Raw genomic sequence first — 27,659 nt, 5'->3', positions numbered from 1 at the left:
GGTGAGGTTTACACCTACAGGTACACAGAGGTACACACTTCTCTCTGGAGTACAGGTGAGGTTTAGACCTACAGGTACACAGAGGTACACACTCTCTCTGGAGTACAGGTGATGTTTAGACCTACAGGTACACAGAGGTACACACTTCTCTCTGGAGTACAGGTGAGGTTAGGACCTACAGGTACACAGAGGTACACATTTCTCTCTGGAGTACAGGTGAGGTTTACACCTACAGGTACACAGAGGTACACGCTTCTCTCTGGAGTACAGGTGAGGTTTAGACCTACAGGTACACAGAGGTACACGCTTCTCTCTGGAGTACAGGTGAGGTTTAGACCTACAGGTACACAGAGGTACACGCTTCTCTCTGGAGTACAGGTGAGGTTTAGACCTACAGGTACACAGAGGTACACACTTCTCTCTGGAGTACAGGTGAGGTTTACACATACAGGTACACAGAGGTACACGCTTCTCTCTGGAGTACAGGTGAGGTTTACACCTACAGGTACACAGAGGTACACGCTTCTCTCTGGAGTACAGGTGAGGTTTACACATACAGGTACACAGAGGTACACGCTTCTCTCTGGAGTACAGGTGAGGTTTAGACCTACAGGTACACAGAGGTACACACTTCTCTCTGGAGTACAGGTGAGGTTTAGACCTACAGGTACACAGAGGTACACACTTCTCTCTGGAGTACAGGTGAGGTTTAGACCTACAGGTACACAGAGGTACACACTTCTCTCTGGAGTACAGGTGAGGTTTACACCTACAGGTACACAGAGGTACACACTTCTCTCTGGAGTACAGGTGAGGTTTAGACCTACAGGTACACAGAGGTACACACTCTCTCTGGAGTACAGGTGATGTTTAGACCTACAGGTACACAGAGGTACACACTTCTCTCTGGAGTACAGGTGAGGTTAGGACCTACAGGTACACAGAGGTACACATTTCTCTCTGGAGTACAGGTGAGGTTTACACCTACAGGTACACAGAGGTACACGCTTCTCTCTGGAGTACAGGTGAGGTTTACACATACAGGTACACAGAGGTACACGCTTCTCTCTGGAGTACAGGTGAGGTTTACACCTACAGGTACACAGAGGTACACGCTTCTCTCTGGAGTACAGGTGAGGTTTACACATACAGGTACACAGAGGTACACGCTTCTCTCTGGAGTACAGGTGAGGTTTAGACCTACAGGTACACAGAGGTACACACTTCTCTCTGGAGTACAGGTGAGGTTTAGACCTACAGGTACACAGAGGTACACACTTCTCTCTGGAGTACAGGTGAGGTTTAGACCTACAGGTACACACTTCTCTCTGGAGTACAGGTGAGGTTTACACCTACAGGTACACAGAGGTACACACTTCTCTCTGGAGTACAGGTGAGGTTTAGACCTACAGGTACACAGAGGTACACACTCTCTCTGGAGTACAGGTGATGTTTAGACCTACAGGTACACAGAGGTACACACTTCTCTCTGGAGTACAGGTGAGGTTAGGACCTACAGGTACACAGAGGTACACATTTCTCTCTGGAGTACAGGTGAGGTTTACACCTACAGGTACACAGAGGTACACGCTTCTCTCTGGAGTACAGGTGAGGTTTAGACCTACAGGTACACAGAGGTACACGCTTCTCTCTGGAGTACAGGTGAGGTTTAGACCTACAGGTACACAGAGGTACACGCTTCTCTCTGGAGTACAGGTGAGGTTTAGACCGACAGGTACACAGAGGTACACACTTCTCTCTGGAGTACAGGTGAGGTTTAGACCTACAGGTACACAGAGGTACACACTTCTCTCTGGAGTACAGGTGAGGTTTACACCTACAGGTACACAGAGGTACACACTTCTCTCTGGAGTACAGGTGAGGTTTAGACCTACAGGTACACAGAGGTACACACTTCTCTCTGGAGTACAGGTGAGGTTTACACCTACAGGTACACAGAGGTACACACTTCTCTCTGGAGTACAGGTGAGGTTTAGACCTACAGGTACATAGAGGTACACACTGCTCTCTGGAGTACAGCTGAGAGGTCCATCCATCTAAGGTGAGAAAGAATCCCAACATCCACCAATGTTTCTTTAGAGGTGAATAGGAGACGGGTCTCTCTCTCATGCCCTGTCTCCTTGTCTCCTTGTCTTCTCCTTAAGGGGAGAAGGTCCGGGGGGGAGGGGCTGTTGTCCTCAAATGCCAGGAGGCTAGGAGGGATAATACACAAGGAATAGACAAAAGACCATTGTGAAAGGATGTACTATTTAATTGAATTCACTTTTAGCTGAGTGGATGGAGACTTGGTAATACCATTTGGAAAGAGACTAGAAAAGTCGGGCAACCTGCTACTCATGCTAGTTGAGGTTGAGGCGTGTTACTAAGGGGAGAGTTAAATAACAGCCCAGGCTGAGGTGTGTTACTAAGGGGAGAGTTAACTAACAGCCCAGGCTGAGGTGTGTTACTAAGGGGAGAGTTAAATAACAGCCCAGGCTGAGGTGTGTTACTAAGGGGAGAGTTAACTAACAGCTCAGGCTGAGGTGTGTTACTAAGGGGAGAGTTAACTAACAGCCCAGGCTGAGGTGTGTTACTAAGGGGAGAGTTAGTTAACAGGCCAGGTGAGGTGTGTTACTAAGGGGAGAGTTAACTAACAGCCCAGGCTGAGGTGTGTTACTAAGGGGAGAGTTAACTAACAGCCCAGGCTGAGTCATGTTACTAAGGGGAGAGTTAGTTAACAGGCCAGGCTGAGGTGTGTTACTAAGGGGAGAGTTAACTAACAGCCCAGGCTGAGTCATGTTACTAAGGGGAGAGTTAGTTAACAGGCCAGGCTGAGGTGTGTTACTAAGGGGAGAGTTAACTAACAGCCCAGGCTGAGTCATGTTACTAAGAGGAGAGTTAGTTAACAGCCTAGGCTGAGGTGTGTTACTAAGGGGAGAGTTAACTAACAGCCCAGGCTGAGTCATGTTACTAAGGGGAGAGTTAGTTAACAGGCCAGGCTGAGGTGTGTTACTAAGGGGAGAGTTAACTAACAGCCCAGGTTGAGGCGTGTTACTAAAGGGAGAGTTAACTAACAGCCCAGGCTTAGGTGTGTTACTAAGGGGAGCGTTAACTAACAGGCCAGGTTGAGGTGTGTTACTAAGGGGATAGTTAACTAACAGGCCAGGTTGAGGTGTGTTACTAAGGGGAGAGTTTACTAACAGGTCAGGTTGAGGTGTGTTACTACGGGGAGAGTTAACTAACAGGCCAGGTTGCAGTTGAGGCATGTTACTAAGGGGATAGTTAAATAACAGGCCAGGCTGAGGTGTGTTACTAAGGGGAGAGTTAACTAACAGCCCAGGCTGAGGTGTGTTACTAAAGGGAGAGTTAACTAACAGCTCAGGCTGAGTCGTGTTACTAAGGGGAGAGTTAACTAACAGGCAGGTTGAGTCATGTTACTAAGGGGAGAGTTAATTAACAGGCCAGGTTGAGGCGTGTTACTAAGGGGAGAGTTAACTAACAGCTCAGGCTGAGGTGTGTTACTAAGGGGAGAGTTAGTTAACAGGCCAGGTTGAGGCGTGTTACTAAGGGGAGAGTTAGTTAACAGGCCAGGTTGAGGTGTGTTACTAAAGGGAGAGTTAACTAACAGGCCAGGTTGCGATTGAGGTGTGTTACTAAGGGGAGAGTTAACTAACAGGCAGGTTGAGGCGTGTTACTAAGGGGAGAGTTAGTTAACAGGCCAGGCTGAGGCGTGTTACTAAGGGGAGAGTTAATTAACAGCTCAGGTTGAGGCGTGTTACTAAGGGGAGAGTTAATTAACAGGCAGGCTGAGGTTGAAGCTCTAAATATCTTCCCTATTATTCATCCTCTGTAATTACTGTTCTACACAGGGACTCTCAGGGCCATTTAGTTGGGACTAATGCCTCTCTTGTTTTCCATTTTTATTCATTTCCAAACACATTTTTATGGATTTATTCAGGAAAAATGTGTCTCTGTATCTCCCTGGAGATATCCTGTCTTGTTTCTAAAGGGGGGGGGGGGGTCATTTATTCTGATTTTAAACACCTTCCTGTGCCTGTGTTCACTTACAGGGTGCTCACATTACCATTAACAGATGACAGTTTTATTTCTGTTCCAAAACACATTCATTCTGATCTTGATTCTGTGACAATTTGTGTGCCTCCCTCTAGTCTTTTAAAGTCCATGAAAGAAATGAAATATATTTTTTTCTTTCAGGATGTTTATCTGTTTGTTTGTGCCATGGTTGCAGTTGAATGATGTTTACTTCGTTGAGATACTACTTTACTTTACCCATGGTTTATCATAACAACAGTAATGTCACGTTCACAGCATTGAGACAGCAAAACAAATAGCTTTTCATTGGCCAGCATGGTGGGTGTGTTGCTCTTCTAAACTGAGTCTCAAATGACACCCTATTGCCTATATAGTGCACTGCTGTTGACCAGAGCTCTATGGACCTTGGTCAAAAGTAATCCACTGTATAGGGCATAGTGTGCCATTTGGCACTGAACCATAGCGTTTTATTTGCCAGGCAGGCAGCATTGTGGTGGGATATTGCTCATCTTCTGTTCTGTTCCTCTCTCCCTCCACAAACAATGAATGACATGGATTTTGCTGAACATGAACTTTAAGACTAGTGTTTCCATTTCTGCCGGTGCATTCAAAGCTGCTGTTAATGGAATCTAGTGTCCAGCTCCAACTGGCCTTTTTCTCACTCTCACTCTCTCTCTCTCTCTCTCTCTCTCTCTCTCTCTCTCTCTCTCTCTATCATGCTCTCTCTCACTCTCTCTCTCTCTCTCTCTCTCCTCTCTCTCTCTCTCTCTCTCTCTCTCTCTCTCTCTCTCTCTCTCTCTCTCTCTCTCTCTCATGCTCTCTCTCTCTATCATGCTCTCTCTCACTCTCACGCTCACTCTCTCTCTCTCTCTCTATCATGCTCTCTCTCTCTATCATGCTCTCTCTCTCTCTCTCTCTCTCTCTCTCTCTCTCTCTCTCTCTCTCTCATGCTCTCTCTCTCTATCATGCTCTCTCTCACTCTCACGCTCACTCTCTCTCTCTCTCTCTCTCTCTATCATGCTCTCTCTCTCTATCATGCTCTCTCTCTCTCTCTCTCTCTCTCTATCATGCTCTCTCTCACTCTCTTTCTCTCTCTCTCTATCATGCTCTCTCTCTCTCACTCTCACTCTCTCTCTCTATCATGCTCTCTCTCACTCTCACTTTCTCTCTCTCTCTCTCTCTCTCTCTCTCTCTCTCTCTCTCTCTCTCTCTCTCTCACGCTCTCTCTTGCTCTCTCTCTCACGCTCTCTCTCGCTCATGCTCTCTCGCCCTCTCTCTCTCGCTTACACTCTCTCTGCTCCTCTCCCATTCTCTCTCTCTCTCTCTCTCTCTCAGCTCTCTCTCTCTTTCTCAGCACTCTCTCACTCACTCTCCTTCTCCCTCTTTCCCCCTCTCAATTTAAGGGGCTTTATTTGCATGGGACAAACATGTTTACATTGCCAAAGCAAATGAAATAGACAATAAACAAAAGTGAAATAAACAATAAAAAATGAACAGTAAACATTTCACTCTCAAAAGTTTCAAAAGAATAAAGACGTTTCAAATGTCATATTATGTCTATATACAGTGTTGTAACGATGTGCAAATAGTTACATTAAAGTAGAAAACGGAACAGAGCCCCAGGACCAGCTTGCTTAGAGGACTCTTCTCCAGCTTCATCTCCGTGTAGGGGATGGCTTTGTTATGGAAAGTTTGGGAATCACTTCCTTTTAGGTGGTTGTAGAATTGAACTGCTCTTTTCTGCATTATTTGGTGTTTATCCCATTTTGTACATTCTTGGTTGGTGAGCTGACCCCAGACCTCACAACCATAAAGGGTATTGGGTTCTATAACTGATTTAAGCATTTTTGTCCAGATCCTAATTGATATGTCAAATGTTATGTTCCTTTTGATGGCGTAGAAGACCCTTCTTGCCTTGTCTCTCAGATCGTTCACAGCTTTGTGGAAGTTACCTGTGGCGCTGATGTTTAGGCCAAGATAGATTTAGTTTTGTGTGCTCTAGGGCAATGTTGTCTAGATGGAATTTGTATTTGTGGTCCTGGCAACTGGGCCTTTTTTGGAGCACCATTATCACTATTTTGTCTTACTGAGATTTACTGTCAGGGCTCAGGCCTGACAGAATCTGTGCAGAAGATCTAGATGCTGCTGTTGCCTCCTTGGTTGGGGACAGAAGCACCTGATCATCAGCAAACAGAAGACATTTGACTTCAGATTCTAGTAGGGTGAGGCAGGGTGCTGTCGACTGCTCTAGTGCCCTCGCCAATTCGTTGATATATATGTTGAAGAGGGTGGGACTCAGGCTGCATCCCTGTGTCACTCCACGGCCCTGTGGAAAGAAATGTGTTTTTTTTTGTTGCTATTTTACGCACACATGTACACACACACTTGTTTGTGTACATGGATTTTAAAATGTTGTATGTTTTTCCCTCATCACTGCTTTCCAACAATTTGTACAGCAGACTCTCATGCCAAATTGAGTCAAAAGATTTTTGAAATCAACAAAGCATAAGAGTACTTTGCCTTTGTTTTGTTTGTTTGCCAATTAGGGTGTGCAGGGTGAATACGTGGTCTGTCATACGGTAATTTTGTAAAAAGGCAATTTGACATTTGCTCAGTTCATTGTTTTCACTGAGGAAATGTACGAGTCTGCTGCTAATGATAATGCAGAGGATTTTCCCAAGGTTGCTGTTGACACATATGCCACGGTAGTTATTGGGGTCAAACTTGTCTCAACTTTTGTGGATTGTTGTGATCAGTCCTTGGTTCCAAATATTGGGGATGATGCCAGAACTGAGGATGATGTTAAAGAGTTTAATTATAGCCAATTGGAATTTGTGGTCTGTATATTTTATCATTTCATTGAGGAGACAATCAACACCACAGGCCTTTTTGGGTTCGAGGGTTTGTATTTTGTCCTGTAGTTCATTTAATGTAATTGGAGAACCCATTCTGTTCTGGTAGTCTTTAATAGTTGATTCTAAGATTTGCATTTGATCATGTTTTTGCTGTTTGTTCTTTGTTTTAGAGCAAAAAAGATTGAAAAGTGGTTTATCCATACATCACTGTGTCACGCCCTGACCTGAGAGAGTAGTTTTTCTCTGTTTGGTTAGGTCAGGGTGTGACATGGGGTGGGCTTTCTATGTGTTGTATGTCTATGTTGTTTTTGTATTTCTTTGTTGGGCCGAGTATGGTTCCTAATCAGAGGCAGCTGTCTATCGTTGTCTCTGATTATGAATCATACTTAGGCAGCCTGTTCCCCACCTGTGTTTGTGGGTTATTGTTATTTCTGTGTGTGTACGGCACAGTGCGTTACGTTTCTTGCTGCGTACCTGTTTATTGTTTTGTTTTCGGTTTCCCTCAATAAAGATGTGGAATTACCGGCACGCTGCGCCTTGGCTCCTTTATGACAGGGAATTTGAAGATTCAGAACGTGACAGAATAACCCACCACAAGAAGGCCAAGCAGCGTGCGCTGACTGGGAGGATGAGCTGGACTGGGGATAATCAACGACAGAAGCCCAAGAGGCAGCGCCCCAAACATTTTTTGGGGGGGCACACGGGGAGATTGCCGAGGTCGGGGTTGACACCTGAGCCAACTCCCCGTGCTTACCGTGGGGAGCGAGTGACCAAGCAAGCACCGTATTATGCGGTGATACGCACTGTGTCGCCGGTGCGCACTCACAGCCCGGTGCGCTCGGTGCAAGCTCCTCACAGTTGCCGTGCTAGAGTTGTCCGTCAGCCAGGAAGAAGTGCGCCAGCTCAGCGTGTCTTGTCTCCAGTGCGTCTCTACGGCCCAGGTTATAATGCGCCTGCTCTACACATGGTACCCCCCGTTCACCCGCGCAGCACAGTTCATCCTGTGCCAGTGCCCCGCCCTTGCTGAGCTACAGTGACCATCCAGCCAGGACGGGGTGTGCCAGCCCTGAGCTCCAGACCTCCGGTGCGCCTCCACGGCCCAGTGTGCCCTGTGCCTGCTCTGTGCACCCAGTCTCCTGTGCGTCTCCCAAGTCTGGTGAGACCGGTTCCAGCTCCCCGTAGGAAGCCTCCAGTGATGATAAATGGTCCGAAGCCTCCAGTGATAATCCATGGCACGAAGCCTCCAGTGATGATCCATGGCCCGGAGCCTGTAGGGATGATCCATGGCACGAAGTCTCCAGTGATGATTCATGGCCCGGAGCCTGTAGGGATGATCCATGGCACGAAGCCTCCAGTGATGATCCATGGCCCGGAGCCTGTAGGGATGATCCATGGCACAGAGCCTCCAGTGATGATCCATGGCGCGGAACCAGTAGTGATGATCCATGGCACGGAGCCTGCAGCGAAGGTCCCCAGTCCGGAACCTACAGAGACGCTCCCCAGTCCGGAGCCTCCAGAGACACTCCCCAGTCTGGAGCCTCCAGCGACGCTCCTCAGCCTGGAGCCTCCAGCGACGCTCCTCAGCCCGGAGCCTCCAGCGACGCTCCTCAGCCCGGAGCCTCCAGCGACGCTCCTCAGCCCGGAGCCTCCAGCGATGCTCCCCAGTCTGGAGCCTCCAGCGACGCTCCTCAGCCCGTTTCCCTCAATAAAGATGTGGAGTTACCGGCACGCTGCGCCTTGGCTCCTTTATGACAGGGAATTTGAAGATTCAGAACGTGACACTCTGTTTGGATAGGTAACTCTTCATGTTGTTGTTTGTTTATGTGTTCCAATTTTCCCAGATGTGGTTAGATTCTATGGATTCTTTAGTTACATTGAGCTGATTTCTGGCGTGCTGTTCCTTCTTTTCCGTAGTGTATTTCTGTATTGTTTTAGTGATTCACCATAGTGAAGGCATTGACCCAGGTTTTCCGGGTCTCTATGTTTTTGGTTGGACAGGTTTCTCAATTTCTTTCTCAATTATCTTCTTGAAATGTTTTGATTTGATAGGGAAGCGGAGAGGTCAAATATGCTGTTTAGGTTTTCTACTGCCAGGTTTACACCTCCATTATAACAGTGAAACGTTTTGTCCATGAAGTTGTCTAGAAGGAATTTGTTGATGCCTAATTGTTTTTGGTAGGTTGTCTTCACGACTTTCCTTCAATCAATAGCATTTCTTAATATTATGTAGTTCCTTTGGCTTTGATGCTTCATGATTGAGTATTGCTTTGTTTAAGTAGACTGTGATTTTGCTGTGATCTGATAGGGGTGTCAGGTGGCTGAATGTGAATGCTCTGAGAGACTCTTGGTTGAGGTCAATGATAAAGTAATCTACAGTACTATATTAAATTTCAATTTAAGGGGCTTTATTGGCATGGGAAACCATGTTTACATTGCCAAAGCAAGTGAAATAGATAATAAACAAAATTAAAATAAACAATAAAAAATGTACAGTAAACATTACACTTACATAAGTTCCAAAAGAATAAAGGCACTACTGCCAAGGGATGAGCTGTAGGTGTACCTACCGTAAGAGTCCCCTGGAAGCCTACCATTAACTATGTACATACCCAGGGTGCGACAGAGCTGCACGAGGTGTGACCCGTTTTTGTTGGTTGTTTGGTCATAGTTGTGTCTAGGGGGGCATGCTCTCTTTCTCTCTCTCTCTTTCTGCCACTCTCCCTCTGTCACCCTCTCTCTTTAATTCTCCCTCTAACTCTCTCTCTCCCACTCTCTTTCCCTAACCCTCTCTCTGTCTCTCTCCCTCTCTCTGCCTCTCCCTTTCTCTCTCTCTCCCTCTCCCTTTCTCTCTCTCTCCCTCTCCCTCTCTCTTTCTCTAACTCTCTGTAACTCTAACTCTCTGTAATTCTCTGTAACTCTCTGTAACTCTCTCTAACTCTCTGTAACTCTAACTCTGTAACTCTGTAACTCTCTCTAACTGTAACTCTCTCTAACTCTAACTCTGTAACTCTCTGTAACTTACTGTAACTCTCTGTAACTCTCTGTAACTCTCTCTAACTCTGTAACTCTCTGTAACACTCTGTAACTCTCTGTAACTCTCTGTAACTCTCTCTAACTCTGTAACTCTCTGTAGCATTCTGTAACTCTCTGTAACTCTCTGTAACTCTCTCTAACTATCTGTAAATCTAACTCTCTGTAACTCTCTGTAACTCTCTCTAACTGTAACTCTCTCTAACTCTATCTAACTCTAACTCTCTGTAGCTCTCTGTAACTTTCTGCAATTCTAACGCTGTAACTCTCTGTAACTCTCTGTAACTCTGTAAGTCTCTCTAACTCTCTGTAACTCTTTGTAACTTTATAACTCTCTGTAACTGTAACTCTGTAACTCTCTTTAACTCTCTGTAACTCTCTGTAACTCTCTGTAACTCTATCTAACTCTATCTAACTCTCTGTAACTCTCTGTAACTCTCTGTAACTCTCTGTAACTCTCTGTAACTCTAACTCTAACTCTCTCTGACTCTACCACATCATGTGGTTAGTGCTAGGTCTGGTTCACAGCCAGTCAGTGCAGTCGGTGCAGTCAGTGCAGTCAGTGCAGTCAGCGCAGTCAATCAGTCAGTCATTGCAGTAAGTCAGTAAGGTCAGTCAGTCAGTGCAGTAAGTCAGTCAGTCAGTCAGTGCAGTCAGTCAATGCAGTAAGTCTGTCAGTCAGTCTGTCTGTCTGTCAGTCAGTCAGTCAGTAAGTCAATGCAGTAAGTCAGTCAGTCAGTCAGTCAGTCGCAGTCAGTCAGTCAGTCAGTCAGCAGCGCGCCCCCTCCCTGCTAATCATTCACCACCAGTACTGATCAAAGAGACTAGAATGGAATAAAATGAACCAGGGAATCAGCTGTCCGGTTCAATAACAACGCAGGGAATCAGCTAGCACCCCTCAAATCGCAAAGTACGGAATGTTTATCCCTCCAATAGCAACACACAGAACCAGCTCCACTCCAATAGCACTGCATAGCGACACACACAGACAGAAACTTCTCACTGGGAAGCTTTATTAACCAGGCCAATTAAATGACTGGGACACAGCCAGCCAGCCAGTCAGCTAAATCTCAGAGGATTTAACTCTACACATCATTTAACATGAATGGCCCTCTGTCTGGAGAGCCTGGAGTTATGGAGTGAATAACCTACAGTACAGACACTGGATGCATCCCAAATGGCATTCCCTATGGGCCTTGGTCAAACGTAGTGCACTATAAAGGGAATAGGGTGCCAATAGGGAAGTAGCCAGTGTTAATGTGATGCCACTCCTCCTGAGGTATCGTGGGTCTAACAGTGGCTGCTTAGTGACTCCTATCAGTCAAAGGGTTGGACTCTGTCCACAGATGATGCAATCGCCATTGCACTGCACACTGCCCTATCCCATCTGGACAAGAGGAATACCTATGTAAGAATGATGTTCATTGATTATAGCGCAGCATTCAACACCATAGTACCCTGCAAGCTCATTATTAAGGTCGAGGCCCTGGGTCTGAACCCCACCCTGTGCAACTGGGTCCTAGACTTCCTGACAGGCCAACCCCAGGTGGTGAAGGTAGGAAACAACACCTCCACTTCGCTGATCCTCAACACTGGGGCCCGACAAGGGTGCGTGCTCAGCCCCCTCCTGTACTCCCTGTTCACCCATGACTGCGTGGCCACGCACGTCTCCAACTCAATCATCAAGTTTGCAGACGACACAACAGTAGTGTCGTGTCTTTGGCATCATTAAAACTGAATACATATTTATCAAATAACTCTCTGTAATTATTATTACGCGATTAAACTGATTAATCATGTAACTGTAATTAACTGGGAGGTCGGGGCACCAAGGAAAATCTTCAGATTACAAAGTTATAATTTTCCTAATATAACTTTCAGATATTATAATATCTGATCTATTAGTCTTCTGATTAATGACGTATTAGTTACCTCATGTCAGTCTCATTCCAAACGTCGTAAATTGTTGGTTATCTGCACGAACCCAGTCTTCACTATGAGTCATCCATACATCAATTGTCTTAAAATCATTTATTTACTAACTAAGTCATTCACAGAAATGCATAACAAACAGTAGATATCATTACAAGAAATGATAGAGGAATGTGCCCTAGTGGGCCCGGCTGGCGGCTGTTAGACAAAAGGGGAGTGGGGGAGGCTGAGAAGACACTACAGAGTCGATAATTATAACAATTGAAATGCTAATCCTTTGCACATGAACGCTCACTCATTCGGGAATAATTGCAATCAATATATATATATTTACGCTCAGTGTGTCGTCTTGATCTTTCTTGAAAAGTTTGTTTCTGTTGGAGAGTTTGTCCGCTCTCTCTCTCTCTCTCTCTCTCTCTCTCTCCTCGTGGTTAGGATGGATAGTTCAGAGTGACATTCATTCATGTCGTTATAGGACAGATGTTTCGTCGGTCTTCGCGTTCAATGAATTCCTAGCTGCAGACTAGTAATTAATATCAAAGACTTGTTCTCATTCTGTCGGTATCGATAGTCTAAGAGTTTAACCACATGGTATGGTTAAAGTTCAGAAAGAGGAATGCATGGTCTCCAACCTTTAGCCATCTCGTAATTGAGGTCAGCTCGGTCTGGTGATAGAAAACCAGGGTGGGGGTTTTATTCAGGACAGAGAATCAAATCAAATCAAATCAAATTTATATAGCCCTTCTTACATCAGCTGATATCACAAAGTGCTGTACAGAAACCCAGCCTAAAACCCCAAACAGCAAGCAATGCAGGTGTAGAAGCACGGTGGTTAGGACGGTGGTTAGGAAAAACTCCCTAGAAAGGCCAAAACCTAGGAAGAAACCTAGAGAGGAACCAGGCTATGAGGGGTGGCCAGTCCTCTTCTGGCTGTGCCGGGTGGAGATTATAACAGCACATGGCCTAGATGTTCAAATGTTCATAAATGACCAGCATTGTCAAATAATAATAATCATAGTAGTTGTCGAGGGTGCAACAAGTCAGTAACACAAGAGTAAGTGTCAGTTGGCTTTTTCATAGCCGATCTTTGAGAAAAAAGGCTGTCTCATGACGCCAGGTCATGTCTGTGTCCCTGGGGCGCGCCAAGGACTTAGTTAAGACTCCAAAGGGAATTGGAGTTTCCTTCATTAATATTGGAAATGACTATTGTAGCTGGAAATGGCAGATTTTTTATGGAATATCTACATAGGCATACAGAGGCCCATTATCAGCAACCATCACTCCTGTGTTCCAGAGGCATGTTGTGTTAGCTAATCCAAGTTTATAATTTTAAAAGGCTAATTGACGTTTGGAAAACCCTTTGCAATTATGTTAAGAACAGCTGAAAACTGTTGTACAGATTAAAGAAGCAATTAAACTGGCCTTCTTTAGACTAGTTGAGTATCTGGAGCATCAGCATTAGTGGGTCTGATTACAGGCTCAAAATGGCCAGAAACATAGATCTTTCTTATGAAATTCGTCAGTCTATTCTTGTTCTGAGAAATGAAGGCTATTCCAGGCGAGAAATTGCCAAGAAACTGAAGATCTCGCACAACGCTGTGTACTACTCCCTTCACAGAACAGCGCAAACTGTCTATAACCAGAATAGAAAGAGGAGTGGGAGGCCCCGGTGCACAACTGAGCAAGAGGACAAGTACATTAGAGTGTCTAGTTTGAGAAACAGACGCCTCACAAGTCCTCACCAGGCAGCTTCATTAATTAGTACCTGCAAAACACCAGTCTCAACTTCAACAGTGAAGAGGCGACTGGGATGCTGGCCTTGTCCAATGTCTGGGTTCTTTTGCCTATCTTAATCTTTTCTTTTTATTGGCCAGTCTGAGATATGGCTTTTTACATCACATGCTAATGTAAAAAGCTGGTTTTTGATATAAATATGAACTTGATTGAACAAAACATGCATGTATTGTATAACATAATATCCTAGGAGTGTCATCTGATGAAGATCATCAAAGGTTAGTGCTGCATTTAGCTGTGGTTTGGTTTTTTGTGACATATATGCTTGCTTTGAAAATGGCTGTGTGATTTATTTTTGGCAGGGTACTCTCCTAACATAATCTAATGTTTTGCTTTCGCTGTAAAGCCTTTTTGAAATCGGACAATGTGGTTAGATTAACGAGAGTCTTATCTTTAAAATGGTGTAAAATAGTTGATTGTTTGAGAAAATTGAATTGTGGTATTTTAGTGGTATTTTAGTTGGTTTTGTATTTCGCGCGGTGCAAGGCCATTGGCAGTTGGCTAGGGGTTCCGCAGATAGAACGGGGTTCCGCTAGCGGAACGTCTGTCCATAAGAGGTTAACAATGTCTACACTGTATTTCTGATCAATTTGACGTTATTTTAATGGACAAAAAAAATGTGATTTTCTTATAAAAACAAGGACATTTCTAAGTGACCCCAAGCCTTTGAACGGTAGTGTATATATTGTATGTATTGTATTCTATTCTACTGTATTTTAGTCAATGCCACTCCGACGTTGCTCGTCCTAATATTTATAATTTCTTAATTCCATTATTTTCCTTTTATATGTGTGTGTATTGTTGTGTATTGTTAGATATTGCTCCACTGTCGGAGCTAGGAACAGAAGTATTTCGCTACACCCCCAATACCATCTGCTAAATATGTGTATGTGACCAATACAATTAGATTTTATTTGATTTGCCCTGAGGCCAAATTACCCGAAGTGTGAATGACCACTGGCACTGCTCAGGTTATATCCATTAGCTACCCACCTCATCGCCAAAATAGTCCTCAATCATTTTCAATGATGACCCTTTTGGAATAACTCCCTTTTGCCCCTAGATGTATAGTTATATATATTTTATTTCAACAGGGAGTCCAAGGTCTCTTTCACAGCTGACCCTTATATACACATCAATACACCTCAATATACACTAAAAACATCACTATTCACATCAATACACATCAATACACCTCAATATACACTATTCACATCAACGTTCACATCAATACACCTCAATATACACTAAACACATCACTAAACACATCACTATTCACATCAATGTTCACATCAATACACCTCAATATACACTAAACACATCAACGTTCACATCAATGTTCACATCAATAAACCTCAATATTCACATCAATGTTCACTTCAATACACCTCAATGTACATTATTCACATCAACGTTCACATCAATGTTCACATCAATAAACCTCAATATACACTAAACACATCACTAAACACATCACTATTCACATCAATGTTCACATCAATACACCTCAATATACACTAAACACATCAATGTTCACATCACTATTCACATCAATACTCCTCAATATACACTAAACACATCACTAGTCACATCAATGTTCACATCAATGTTCACATCACTATTCACATCATTATTCACATCAATGTTCACATCACTATTCACATCAATGTTCACATCAATACATGAAAAGCAAAACACAATCATAGAAAACAAACATATTTTTCAGTAAAAAGGTCCTCCTTTTGATGACTTACTTCAGTGACTTACTCCAGTTACTTACTTTTTAAAAATGTAACCTTTAACTTGGCAAGTCAGTTAACCCCTGGTCGGGCTCCGTCCCGTATGCGGGATGGACATCCAGCGAAAAATACTATCGCCATTAACATAACAAAATTTAACTTTTTTTTTTTTCAAATATAGGACTATGTTATATCGTTTTATAGATACACCTCTCCTGAATCGAACCACGTTGTCCGATTTCAAAAAGGCTTTACAGCAAAAGCAAAACATTAGATTATGTTAGAGGAGTATGTCGTAAAAGTAGCCACATAGCCATTTTCCGACCAACCACATGCATCACAAATAACCAAAAAACAGCTAAATGCAGCACTAACCTTTGACAATCTTCATCAGATGACACTCCTAGGACATCATGTTACACAATACATGCATTCTTTTGTTCGATAAAGTTCATATTTATATATAAAAACAGCATTTTACATCGGTGCGTGACGTTGACTAACTATTTTCCCTCAAATGCATCCGGTGAAACAGCGCTACAATTTACTAAATTACTATTCGAAAACATTTTTAAAATGTAATATTGTCATTCTAAGATTTATAGATGAATATCTCTTGAAAGCACCTGTAATGCCAGATTTAAAAATAACTTTACTGGGTAATCACACTTTGCGATAAAAGGGGATGCGATACTCAGAAAAAAAGGCTACCGTTACAGGTCAGCGCCATCTTGGAACAATCGCATATCAAATCTACTCTTGTATACTATTGTCAATAATCCCTTACCTTTGATTATCTTCATCAGAAAGCACTTCCTGGAATCCCAGGTCCACAACAAATGTATTTTAGTTCGAAAAAGTTAATCCTTTATGTTCCAATAGCTTGTTCTTGTTAGCACGTTCTGAAGGCTGCTCCAAAAGCTCCGTCTTGCGCAGGACTCCTCTTTCAACAAAATGCATTTTTTTTTTATTTAGGTTCGTTCAAACATGTCAAACGTTGTTTAACCTCTTACATCTAGACGTTCCGCTAGCGGAACACCTGCTCCAATATCCAATGATAGGCGTGGCGCGAATTACAAATTCCTCAAAAATACAAAAACTTCAATTTTTCAAACATATGACTATTTCACAGCATTTTAAAGACAAGACTCTCCTTTATCTAACCACACTGTCCGATTTCAAAAAGGCTTTACAGCGAAAGCAAAACATTAGATTATGTCAGCAGAGTACCCAGCCAGAAATAATCAGACACCCATTTTTCAAGCTAGCATATAATGTCACAAAAACCCAGAAGACAGCTAAATGCAGCACTAACCTTTGATGATCTTCATCAGATGACACACCTAGGACATTATGTTATACAATACATGCATGTTTTGTTCAATGAAGTTCATATTTATATCAAAAAACAGCTTTTTACATTAGCATGTGACGTTCAGAACTAGCATACCCCCCGCAAACTTCTGGGGAATTTACTAACAATTTACTAAATTACTCACGATAAACGTTCACAAAAAGCATAACAATTATTTTAAGAATTATAGATACAGAACTCCTCTATGCACTCGATATGTCCGATTTTAAAATAGCTTTTTTGGTGAAAGCACATTTTGCAATATTCTAAGTACATAGCCCAGCCATCACGGGCTAGCTATTTAGACACCCGGCAAGTTTAGCCTTCACCAAAATCAGATTTACTATAACAAAAATGTTATTACCTTTGTTGTCTTCGTCAGAATGCACTCCCAGGACTGCTACTTCAATAACAAATGTTGGTTTGGTCCCAAATAATCCATCGTTATATCCGAATAGCGGCGTTTTGTTCGTGCGTTCCAGAAACTATCCGAAATGGTAAATCAGGGTCGTGCGCATGGCGCAATTCGTGACAAAAAAATTCTAAATATTCCATTACCGTACTTCGAAGCATGTCAACCGCTGTTTAAAATCAATTTTTATGCAATTTATCTCGTAAAAAAGCTATAATATTCCGACCGGAAATCTCCTTTTCGGCAAACAGAGGAAAAATCACAAAGACGGGGGCGGCCAGGGCACGCGCCTAAGCCCACAGTCCCTTGATCGGCCACTTGAGAAAGGCGATAATGTGTTTCAGCCTGGGGCTGGGATGACGACATTCAGGTTTTTCCCGGGCTCTGAGCGCCCATGGAAGACGTAGGAAGTGTCACGTTAGAGCAGAGATCCTTTGTAAAAGATAGAGATGGCAAAGAAGTTCAAGAAATGGTCAGACAGGCCACTTCCTGTAAAGGAATCTCTCAGGTTTTGACCTGCCATTTGAGTTCTGTTATACTCATAGACACCATCCAAACAGTTTTAGAAACTTTGGAGTGTTTTCTATCCAAAGCCAATACTTATATGCATATTCTAGTTACTGGGCAGGAGTAGTAACCAGATTAAATCGGGTACGTTTTTTATCCAGCCGTGAAAATACTGCCCCCTAGCCATAACAGGATAACATAAATCTTTAGGGCCTTTTTCAACCAGAGCTCCAATAACATTCAAGGGGGATGATTGCATTGTCTTTCAAAACGTTTCGAAAGGGGAGGGTAGCCGGGGCGCCGGCGTCATAATGGTGATGGCCCTCCTCATGTGATCACGTTCCACAGACTCTCATTGTCTCAGTTTTCACAGTAGAAGGCTCAAACCACTTTGTAAAGACTGGGGACATCTAGTGGAAGCAATAGGAAGTGCTAAATGAACCATTGCTCACGGTGTGATTTATAGGCAAAGTGATGAATTTGAGTCCGCAATTCAGAATTCCACTTCCTGTTACGATCTGTCTCGGGGTTTTGACTGCCATATGAGTTCTGTTATACTCACAGACACCATTCAAACAGTTTTATAAACTTTAGGGTGTTTTCTATCCACAAGTATTAATTATATGCATATCCTAGCTTCTGAGTTTGAGTAGGAGGCCGTTTAAAATGGGCACAATTTTTTTTCAAAAATCGCTGTAGCGCCCCCTATCCTAGGCGACCGTCAAGAGGTTAAGAACAAATTCTTATTTACAATGACGGCCTACCGGGGAACAGCGGGTTAACTGCCTTGTTAAGGGGCTGAACGACAGATTTTTACCTTGTCAGCTCGGGAATTCGATCCAGCAACCTTTCAGTTACTGGCCCAACGCTCTAACCACTTAATTCAGTTACTTACTTCAGTTACTTACTTCTGTAACTTACTTCGGTTACTTACTTCAGGTACTTCAGTTACAGGTAGTTACTTACTTCAGTTACTTACTTCAGCTACTAGTAGTTACTTACTTCTGTTACTTACTTCAGTTACTAGTAGTTACTTACTTCAGTTACAGGTAGTTACTTACTTCAGTTACTCACTTCAGTTACTTGCTTCAGTTACTTCTGTTACTTACTTCTGTTACTAGTAGTTACTTACTTCAGTTACGAGTAGTTACTTACTTCAGGTACTTACTTCTGTTACTAGTAGTTACTTACTTCAGTTACTTACTTCAGTTACTTACTTCTGTAACTTACTTCAGTTACTATTAGTTACTTAATTCAGTTACTTACTTCAGTTACTAGTAGTTACTTACTTCAGGTACTTACTTGAGTTAAAGGTAGTTACTTACTTCAGTTACTTACTTCAGTTACTTACTTCTGTTACTTACTTCTGTTACTTCTGTAACTTACTTCTGTAACTTACTTCAGTTACTAGTGGTTACTTACTTCAGTTACTAGTAGTTACTTACTTCAGTTACTTACTTCAGTTACTTACTTCTGTAACTTACTTCAGTTACTTACTTCTGTAACTTCAGTTACTTACTTCTGTTACTTACTTAAGTTACTTACTTAAATTACTAGTAGTTACTTACTTCAGTTATTTACTTCAGTTACTTACTTCAGTTACTTATTTCTGTTACTTGCAGTTACTTACTTCAGTTACTTACTTCAGTTACTTACTTAAGTTACTAGTAGTTACGTACTTCAGTTACTTACTCTTGTTACTTACTTCAGTTACTAGCAGTTACTTACTTCAGTTACTAGTATTTTTTTTCTTAGGTTACATACTCTAGTTACATACTCCAGTTACTTACTCAGTTACTAGTAGTTACTTACTTCAGTTACTTACTCCAGTTACTTACTTCAGTTACTAGTGGTTACTTACTTCAGTTACTAGTAGTTACTTACTTCAGTTACTTACTTCAGTTACCTACTTCAGTTACTTACTTCAGTTACTTACTCAGTTACTAGTAGTTACTTACTTCAGTTACTTACTTCAGTTATTTACTTCAGTTATTTACTTCTGTAAGTTACTTCTGTTACTTACTTCAGTTACTTCAGTTACTTACGTCTGTTACTAGTAGATACTTACTTCAGTTACTTACATACATGAAGGGAACATTTTGGCATTTGCTGTATGATTGATGAGAAACTCCATATTGCAAATGTACGGTCCCTTACTAGATGTCCGCAAATGTTTCTAAAATTCGCGGACGTCGGCGGGCCGTGCACCGGGGCCAGATCTTCCGGGAAGTCACCGAACGAAGTCTCTCGGACATTCGGTTTCCGTTTTATAAAATTTTCAATTTTGGTCATTTTTTACCTGTCCCGGAAAATACCACCAGAGGGCGAATGGAATCATATTGCAAATGAACAAAACATCACCAATCACGACGTGGCCTTTTCTTCTAAACGGAAAAGACTTCGAAGACGAAACTTGGTGAGCATAGGTTTGGCATAATGGGCAGTTGGCCCCAAACAAGATGGAGTCGAGGCCTCAACGCTTTTTGAGTTAAGGCCATTTTTCTGGGATTCAAGGTCAAAAACAAAAATAGAGCGCTAATTTGACCGCTTCACGTCAAAGTATCTGAACCTACTGTGTCAGAAAAAAAAGAACCAGACATTTATCTATCGTAATTTAAGAGAAATCGTACAATGTACAATTGGTGATGTTCAAAAAAAAATATTTTTTCCAAAAAAGTTACACATCCAGTTGCAGCGTGTTCAGATGAATCCGATAAGGCGGGTTTCAGAGCTCTGATATTTCTGTGATTTTCTGAAATAACACACACTCATTCAACCCTCTGTAAATAAGTCAGTTCTTAACGTAAATACTTAAAACTCAATATTCTATAAGAGGCTAATACAAGGAGGATATGTGTTCACTTTCTGCTTCCTGTGTCAAACAGAAGTGCCTTAAAATGGTGTCATAAGGGCTGTTTCGAAGGGTTAAAAAGGTCATATCTTTCCACAACTTCATATTAGGCAACCCTCATGAACTGTAAATCAGTAATTTATCCCATCAGATTCCCAAGAAAAACTCTCACACACACACAGCTAGGATGGAGTGACATAGTGTGGGGCTCAGAGACATACAGAGCCTGCAATAGTTACCTTTGTTTGAATTATCAAAGAACCGTCAGACCTAGAGCTCTGAAACTTTAGAAACCTGTTCTATAGCTCAAGTCAATAGTGCGGTGAGTTATGTGGCTCTAGAAGGTTCTCAGACCGAGAAACAGCCTCGTACATTTGCAAGAACTTCAATTCATTTCGACCGTTACGAAAATGACGACATTTAGAAAAGTCCCAGAGTCGCAAGACTAGGTGCATTGAAACCGCCTCGGCCCATAGAGACGGACCCCAATGTTTCTGTCCGATAGCTCATTCAAGGACCCTGTAGCAACACCCAGAAGATTTTGATTTTCAGCACCAATTAAGGTCGCTGCTCGGGCTCCAAATGACCTATCGGGCTGAAACTTGGGATTCGGGGTCGCCTCACCTAGGCCTACAGATAATCTCAGAACTGGACCCGCAGCTAGAACATAACTACATGTTTTATGTTTTATTATGCTTTAAACAGAAGGCGCTGTGAATTATGGGCCTGCTCTGAAGTTGGAAAAAGTGAGTTGGAAAAAGTGGGTCTGGTGTCAGTTTGTATCAGTTTGGTGTCAGAATGATATCTAATTGACTGATGGACGGTGACTTTCTGGCTGACTTTTGTCCATTTGCAATATGTTTAAACAGTGATAGACCATCACCAAAATGACATTCTGAAATCAACACCAACGAGCGATGGAGAGGAACCAGAATCACTGCCCGGCCATCCCGAGTACATCGGGACAGTCAATTTTGCATTCCTGCAGTTTTTTTGAGCATGTCAAATTTGTGATGCTATATGCCCATTGAAACATATTGCAAATGGACAGCCGTGCGTCTGGTGATTGGAACGGGTTACCAGGATAATATTTTTATAATTGTTTTAAATGCCTTTAGGGGGTGCAAGGGGTCCACGGTTGGGTAGGGAGCACCCCCCATCCGTGCCCATCCAGTAGGGGGCGCCCCTAGTCATTTTGGACATTTTTCAAAAAACGTTAACCTGTCTATGATAGGGGGCAGTATTTTCACGGCCGGATGAAAACCGTACCCGATTTAAACTGGTTACTACTCTTGCCCAGAAATGAGAATATGCATATAATTATTAGATTTGGATAGAAAACACTCTAAAGTTTGTAAAACTGTTTGAATGGTGTCTGTGAGTATAACAGAACTCATATGGCAGGCAAAAACCTGAGAAGATTACAAGCAGGAAGTGGCCTGTCTGACAATTTGTTGTCCATCTGTTGCATCTCTATCAAAATTACAGTATCTGTGCTGTTATGTGACACTTTATAAGGCTTCCATTGGCTCTCTAAAGCCGCCAGAAAGTGGATTGGGGCGTCTCCTGTCTCTGGGCAGATAACAGCAGCAGAGTTTGTAAGTGGTCTGCCTGGTGACAGTGAGACTGGAGATGCGCATTCACGAGACCTCACCATTTTTTTCTTTCACTCTTTGAATGAATACAACGTTGTCCGGTTGGAATATTATCGCGATTTTACGAGAAAAATAGCATAAAAATTGATTTTAAACAGCATTTGACTTGCTTTTAAGTACGGTAAAGGAACATTTTGAAGATTTTTGTCACGAAATGCACTCGCGCGTTACCCTTTGGATAGTGACCTGAACGCACGAACAAAACGGAGGTATTTGGATATAACTATGGATTATTTGGAACCAAAACAACTTTGTTGTTGAAGTAGAAGTCCTGGGAGTGCATTCTGATGAAGAACAGCAAAGGTAATCCAATTTTTCTAATAGTAATTCTGAGTTTACTGAGCCCCGATGTTGGTGGGTGTCTGAATAGCTAGCCTTGATGTCCGAGCTATGTGCTCAGAATATTGCAAAATGTGATTTTGCCGAAAAGCTATTTTAAAATCTGACATAAAGATTGCATAAAGGAGTTCTGTATCTATAATTCTTAAAATAATTGTTATGTATTTTGTCAATGTTTATCGTGAGTAATTTAGTAAATTCACCGGAAGTTTTCGGTGGGTATGCTAGTTCTGAACATCACACGCTAATGTAAAAAGCTGTTTTTTGATATAAATATGAACTTGATTGAACAAAACATGCATGTATTGTATGACATAATATCCTAGGAGTGTCATCTGATGAAGATCATCAAAGGTTAGTGCTGCATTTAGCTGTGGTTTGGGTTTATGTGACATATATGCTTGCTTGGAAAATGGCTGTGTGATTATTTGTGTCTATGTACTCTCCTAACATAATCTAATGTTTTGCTTTCGCTGTAAAGCCTTTTTGAAATCGGACAATGTGATTAGATTAACGAGAGTCTTATCTTTAAAATGGTGTAAAATAGTTGATTGTTTGAGAAAATTGAATTGTGGTATTTTAGTTGGTTTTGTATTTTTGTCACGACTCCCGCCGAAGTCGACCTCTCTCCTTGTTCGGGCGGCGTTCGGCGGTCGACGTCACCGGCTTACTAGTTGCCACCGATCGATGTTTCACTGTTTGTTTGGTTTTGTCTTTATTGTGTACACCTGTTTTGAGTTTCCCTAATTATGTTCATTATTTAAACCTCTGCATTTCCTGTTTGTCTTGTCGGTGATTGTTTGTCCGTTTAGTGTAGTTGGAGGTGTTTTCTCCAGACTATGTATTTTTAAGAGAAGATGGATTTAATAATTTTAGTAAACACGTTTTGGTTTACCTTCATCCCTGTGTCCTGCGCCTGACTCCTCCACTTCTCTAAGAAGATCCGTTACAATTTTGTGCCATGCGATGCCATTGGCGTTGGCTAGGGGTTCCGCAGGCGCTAGCAGAACGTCTGTCCTCAACAGGTTAACATAGGGCTATATATCATTTTGGCAGTATAAATGCCATTTGGACATGGTTCACTGACTTTTGGGTTTGGAAACCGACTTCCTTTGATCGTACATGGCAAATGGACAAACATCCTGATTTGGCACATTCAATATTTTCATATTGCATTTGGACATTTCTTATGGCATTTGGCCCAAAAAAAGTAAAAAAAAGTGACTTTTGACTTTGACTTTTGACTTCCTATGAAATCATATTGCAAATGGACAAAACATATGCTTTATGGACAAGTAAAAAAAAAAGAATTATGTCAATAAAATATGACAAAAGTATGTTCATACAGTTCTTATACATGTGTAATTGACCCCAAAAATTGAAACAATTTCGAAAACGGTCCAGAAAACACTTTTTTAAGGGGTGGGGATCTTATCCCGGTATCGGGATTCATTGTCAAGAGACCATGGCGGGAAATTCAAAACTGCAAGAATCTAATAATTTCAATTTCTCAAACAATCAACTATTTCTCACAATTTGAAAGATAAACATCTCCTAAATCCAACCACATTGTCCGATTTCAAAGAGGCTTTACGGCGAAAGCATAAAGTTAGGTTATGTTAGGAGAGTACATTGAAAATAGCTGTGTGTAATGTTTTGTCAATTCAAAGACAGGCGTCACCATAAGCGGATAACCAGCTAGAATTATGCACCAACCTTTGACAATCTTCCTCAGATGACACTCCTAAGACATTATGTTACACAATACATGCATTTTTTGTTCCATCAAGTTCATATTTATATCCAAAAACAGCATTTTACCGAAGCGGTGAAAATCAGATTTTTTTTTTCTCTCAAATGCTTCCGGTGAACAACGTTACAAATCACAAAATTACTATTCGATAACATTGGTAAATTATATTATTGTCATTCAAATATTCATAGTTTAACATTTCGTAAATGCTACTGCAATGCCAGATTTCAAAATAACTTTACTGGGAAATCACAATTTGCAATAAACCGGGTGCTGTGCTAAGAACAATAGGCTAGGCTATACAGGTTAGCACCATCTTGTAACCATGTAATATCAAAATTACTATTGTCAATATTCCCTTACCTTTGATTCTCTTCATCCATTGGCAATTCCACGCATCCCAGGTCCACTGCAAATGTGGTTTCTTTCAACAAAGTTCATAATTGATGTCCCAATAACTCCAAGTTGTTAGCGCTTCGGTAGGCTACTAAAAAGTAGCGCGGGGGGGGGGGGGAGTCACGGCGAAAAGTAAAAAAAATAATCTATTTACATTGTTCAAACATGTCAAACGTTGTTTAGCATCAATCTTTAGAGCCATTTTTAACGTGAAACATCAGTAATGTTTCAACCCGACCTCTCCTGTGTCTTGAAAAACGTCTTTGAAAAATGTATCGCATCACATGATTGCGCAGGTGCAGCCAATAATGAAGTGACGACATCCCAGGGAGGTCAACTTCTCTTCCTTGTCATCCGGTCTCTGTTCATCATAGACGCTTCAAACAACTTTATAAAGATCGTTGACATCTAGTGGAAGCCGTAGGAGTTGCGAAATGAATCCTTTCTCACTATGGTATCTATAAAACAATGACACTAAATAGTACAGTCACAAAATTCAAAAAAAAAATTATCGATTTTTCACAGGTTTTTGCCTGCAATATGAGTTTTGTTATACTTACAGACACCATTCAAACTGTTTTAGAAAATTCAGAGTGTTTTCTATCCGAATGTGTTAATAATATGCATATCCTAGCTTCTGAGTTGGTGTAGGAGGCAGTTAAAAATGGGCACATATTTTTTTTTAAATTTCTCAATACTGCCCCCGAGCCCCAACAGGTTATTAAGGGGGTGATAATTTTTCGGTAAAAAAATAATATTTTCAACATTTTACTCTTGGGTCTTGACTTGTGTTACATTTACAATAACAAAAAGTTATGGTGGAGCGCGCTCGCCATCTATTGGATTTTTGCTGTTTGACACTTGGCATTTGCCATATGACATTTGCAATATGTTTTGAATGAAACGGCGTCCAAATGAGTGATATTGTACATTGTGTATATGTTTCATACGGTGCCAATATGTTCCCATTCATTTTTGTCCATTTCATGGGGGTCTTCCCTTACTTCTGTAACTTACTTCAGTTACTCACCAACTAGTAGTTACTTAATTCAGGTACTAGTAGTTACTTACTTCAGTTACTAGTAGTTATTTACCTCAGTTACTTACTTCAGTTTACTTCAGTTACTAGTAGTTAGTTCAGTTACTAGTACATACTTACTTCAGGTACTTACTTCAGTTTCTATTAGTTACTTACTTCAGTTACTTTGTTCAGTTACTTACTTCTGTAACTTAGTTCAGTTACTTACTTCTGTTACTTTTTTCAGTTACTTACTTCAGTTTCTAGTAGTTACTTACTTCAATTACTTACTTCAGTTACTTACTTCAGTTACTTACTTCTGTAACTTAGTTCAATTTCTTACTTATGTTACTTGCTTCAGTTACTTACTGCAGTTTCTAGTAGTTACTTACTTCAGTTACTTACTTCAGTTACTTTCTTCTGTAACTTACTTCAGTTACTTACTTCTGTTACTTACTTAACTTACTAGTAGTTACTTACTTCAGTTATTTACTTCTGTATCTTACTTCAGTTACTTACTTCTGTTACTTGTAGTTACTTACTTCAGTTACTTACTTCAGTTACTTACTTCAGTTTCTAGTAGTTACTTACTTCAGTTACTTACTTATCTAACTTACTTCAGTTACTTACTTAAGTTACTAGTAGTTACTTACTCCAGTTACTTACTTCAGTTACTAGCAGTTACTTACTTCAGTTACTAGTAGTTTCTTCTCCAGTTACATACTCCAGTTACTTACTCAAGTTACTTACTCAGTTACTAGAAGTTACTTACTCCAGTTACTTACTTCAGTTACTTACTTCAGTTACTTACTCCAGTTACTTACTTCAGTTACTGGTGGTTACTTACTTCAGTTACTTACTTCAGTTACTAGTGGTTACTTACTTCACTTTCTTACTTCAGTTACTTACTTCAGTTACTTACACCAGTTACTTACTTCAGTTACTAGCAGTTACTTACTTCATTTACTAGTAGTTTCTTACTCCTTTTGCTTACTCCAGTTACTTACTCCAGTTTCTTACTCAGTTACTAGTAGTTACTTACTCCAGTTACTTACTCAGTTACTTACTTCAGTTACTGGTAGTTTCTTACTTCAGTTACTTACTCAGTTACTTACTTCAGTTACTAGTAGTTACTTACTTCAGTTTCTTACTTCAGTTTCTTACTTCAGTTACTTACTTCAGTTCTAGTAGTTACTTACTTCAGTTTCTTTCTTCAGTTACTTACTCAGTTACTTACTCAGTTACTAGTAGTTACTTAGCCACTACATTCTGTACGTTGACGAAAAAGCCCAAGCTATGTGTCTGTCACAGTAGTAAGTATTGACTATGACTAATAGCTGTGCCTGGTGTTTATGTGTATGTTTATGTGTGTGTGTGTCCATCCGTTAGGTACCTTATCCCGTCTCTGGACCGCTCCCATGCTGGGTTCTACAGATGCATCGTCAGAAACAGAGTAGGAGCTATCATGCAGAGCAGCACTGAAGTACAGGTCGCCTGTAAGTAGCTGTCCGTTGTATCTCTCTCTGTATCTCTCTGTATCTCTCTCTCTCTGTATCTCTCTCTGTATCTCTCTCTCTGTATCTCTCTCTCTGTGTATCTCTCTCTCTCTCTGTATCTCTCTCTGTATCTCTCTCTGTATCGCTCTCTCTCTCTTTCTCTATCTCTCTCTTTATATATATATTTTTTTCCTTAAGATTTTCCTTCCTTATTACTTTCTCACTTTTTGTCCGGATGACTTTCTATCGCTCTCGCTTTCCTTTTCTGTTCCTACACCAACCCCCTCTCCCTAACTCCCCCTCTCCCCCTCCCCCAGATATGGGTGATTTTGTGGAGGGGGAGCGTTCCCAGACTGTGTCCCAGGGAGAGGCTGCTCTGATCCAGGCTCCACGTATCCACAGCTTCCCACGACCACAGATTACCTGGTTCAGGGACGGACGCAAGATACCCGCCAGCAGTCGCATGTAAATTCAG

The 27,659-nt window shown here is 41.6% G+C and overlaps 1 protein-coding gene across 1 annotated transcript in view; it reads left to right on the top strand.

The window, feature by feature from the left end:
- LOC106594110 (protein sidekick-2) overlaps positions 1-27,659 on the top strand; it is a 150,533-nt gene that overhangs the window by 1,440 nt on the left and 121,434 nt on the right. The window contains exons 2-3 of the mRNA XM_082976327.1: positions 27,078-27,184; positions 27,502-27,649. Coding sequence (XP_082832453.1) covers positions 27,078-27,184; positions 27,502-27,649 — 255 coding nt within the window. The remainder of the gene's footprint in view (positions 1-27,077; positions 27,185-27,501; positions 27,650-27,659) is intronic.

The sequence above is a fragment of the Salmo salar genome, chromosome 06, assembly GCF_965601325.2.
Source record: "Salmo salar chromosome 06, fSalSal1, whole genome shotgun sequence".
In the NCBI taxonomy this organism is placed as follows: domain Eukaryota; kingdom Metazoa; phylum Chordata; class Actinopteri; order Salmoniformes; family Salmonidae; genus Salmo; species Salmo salar.
Note: the sequence above shows the minus strand (reverse complement) of the source record. Positions and strands in the feature narration are given on the sequence as shown.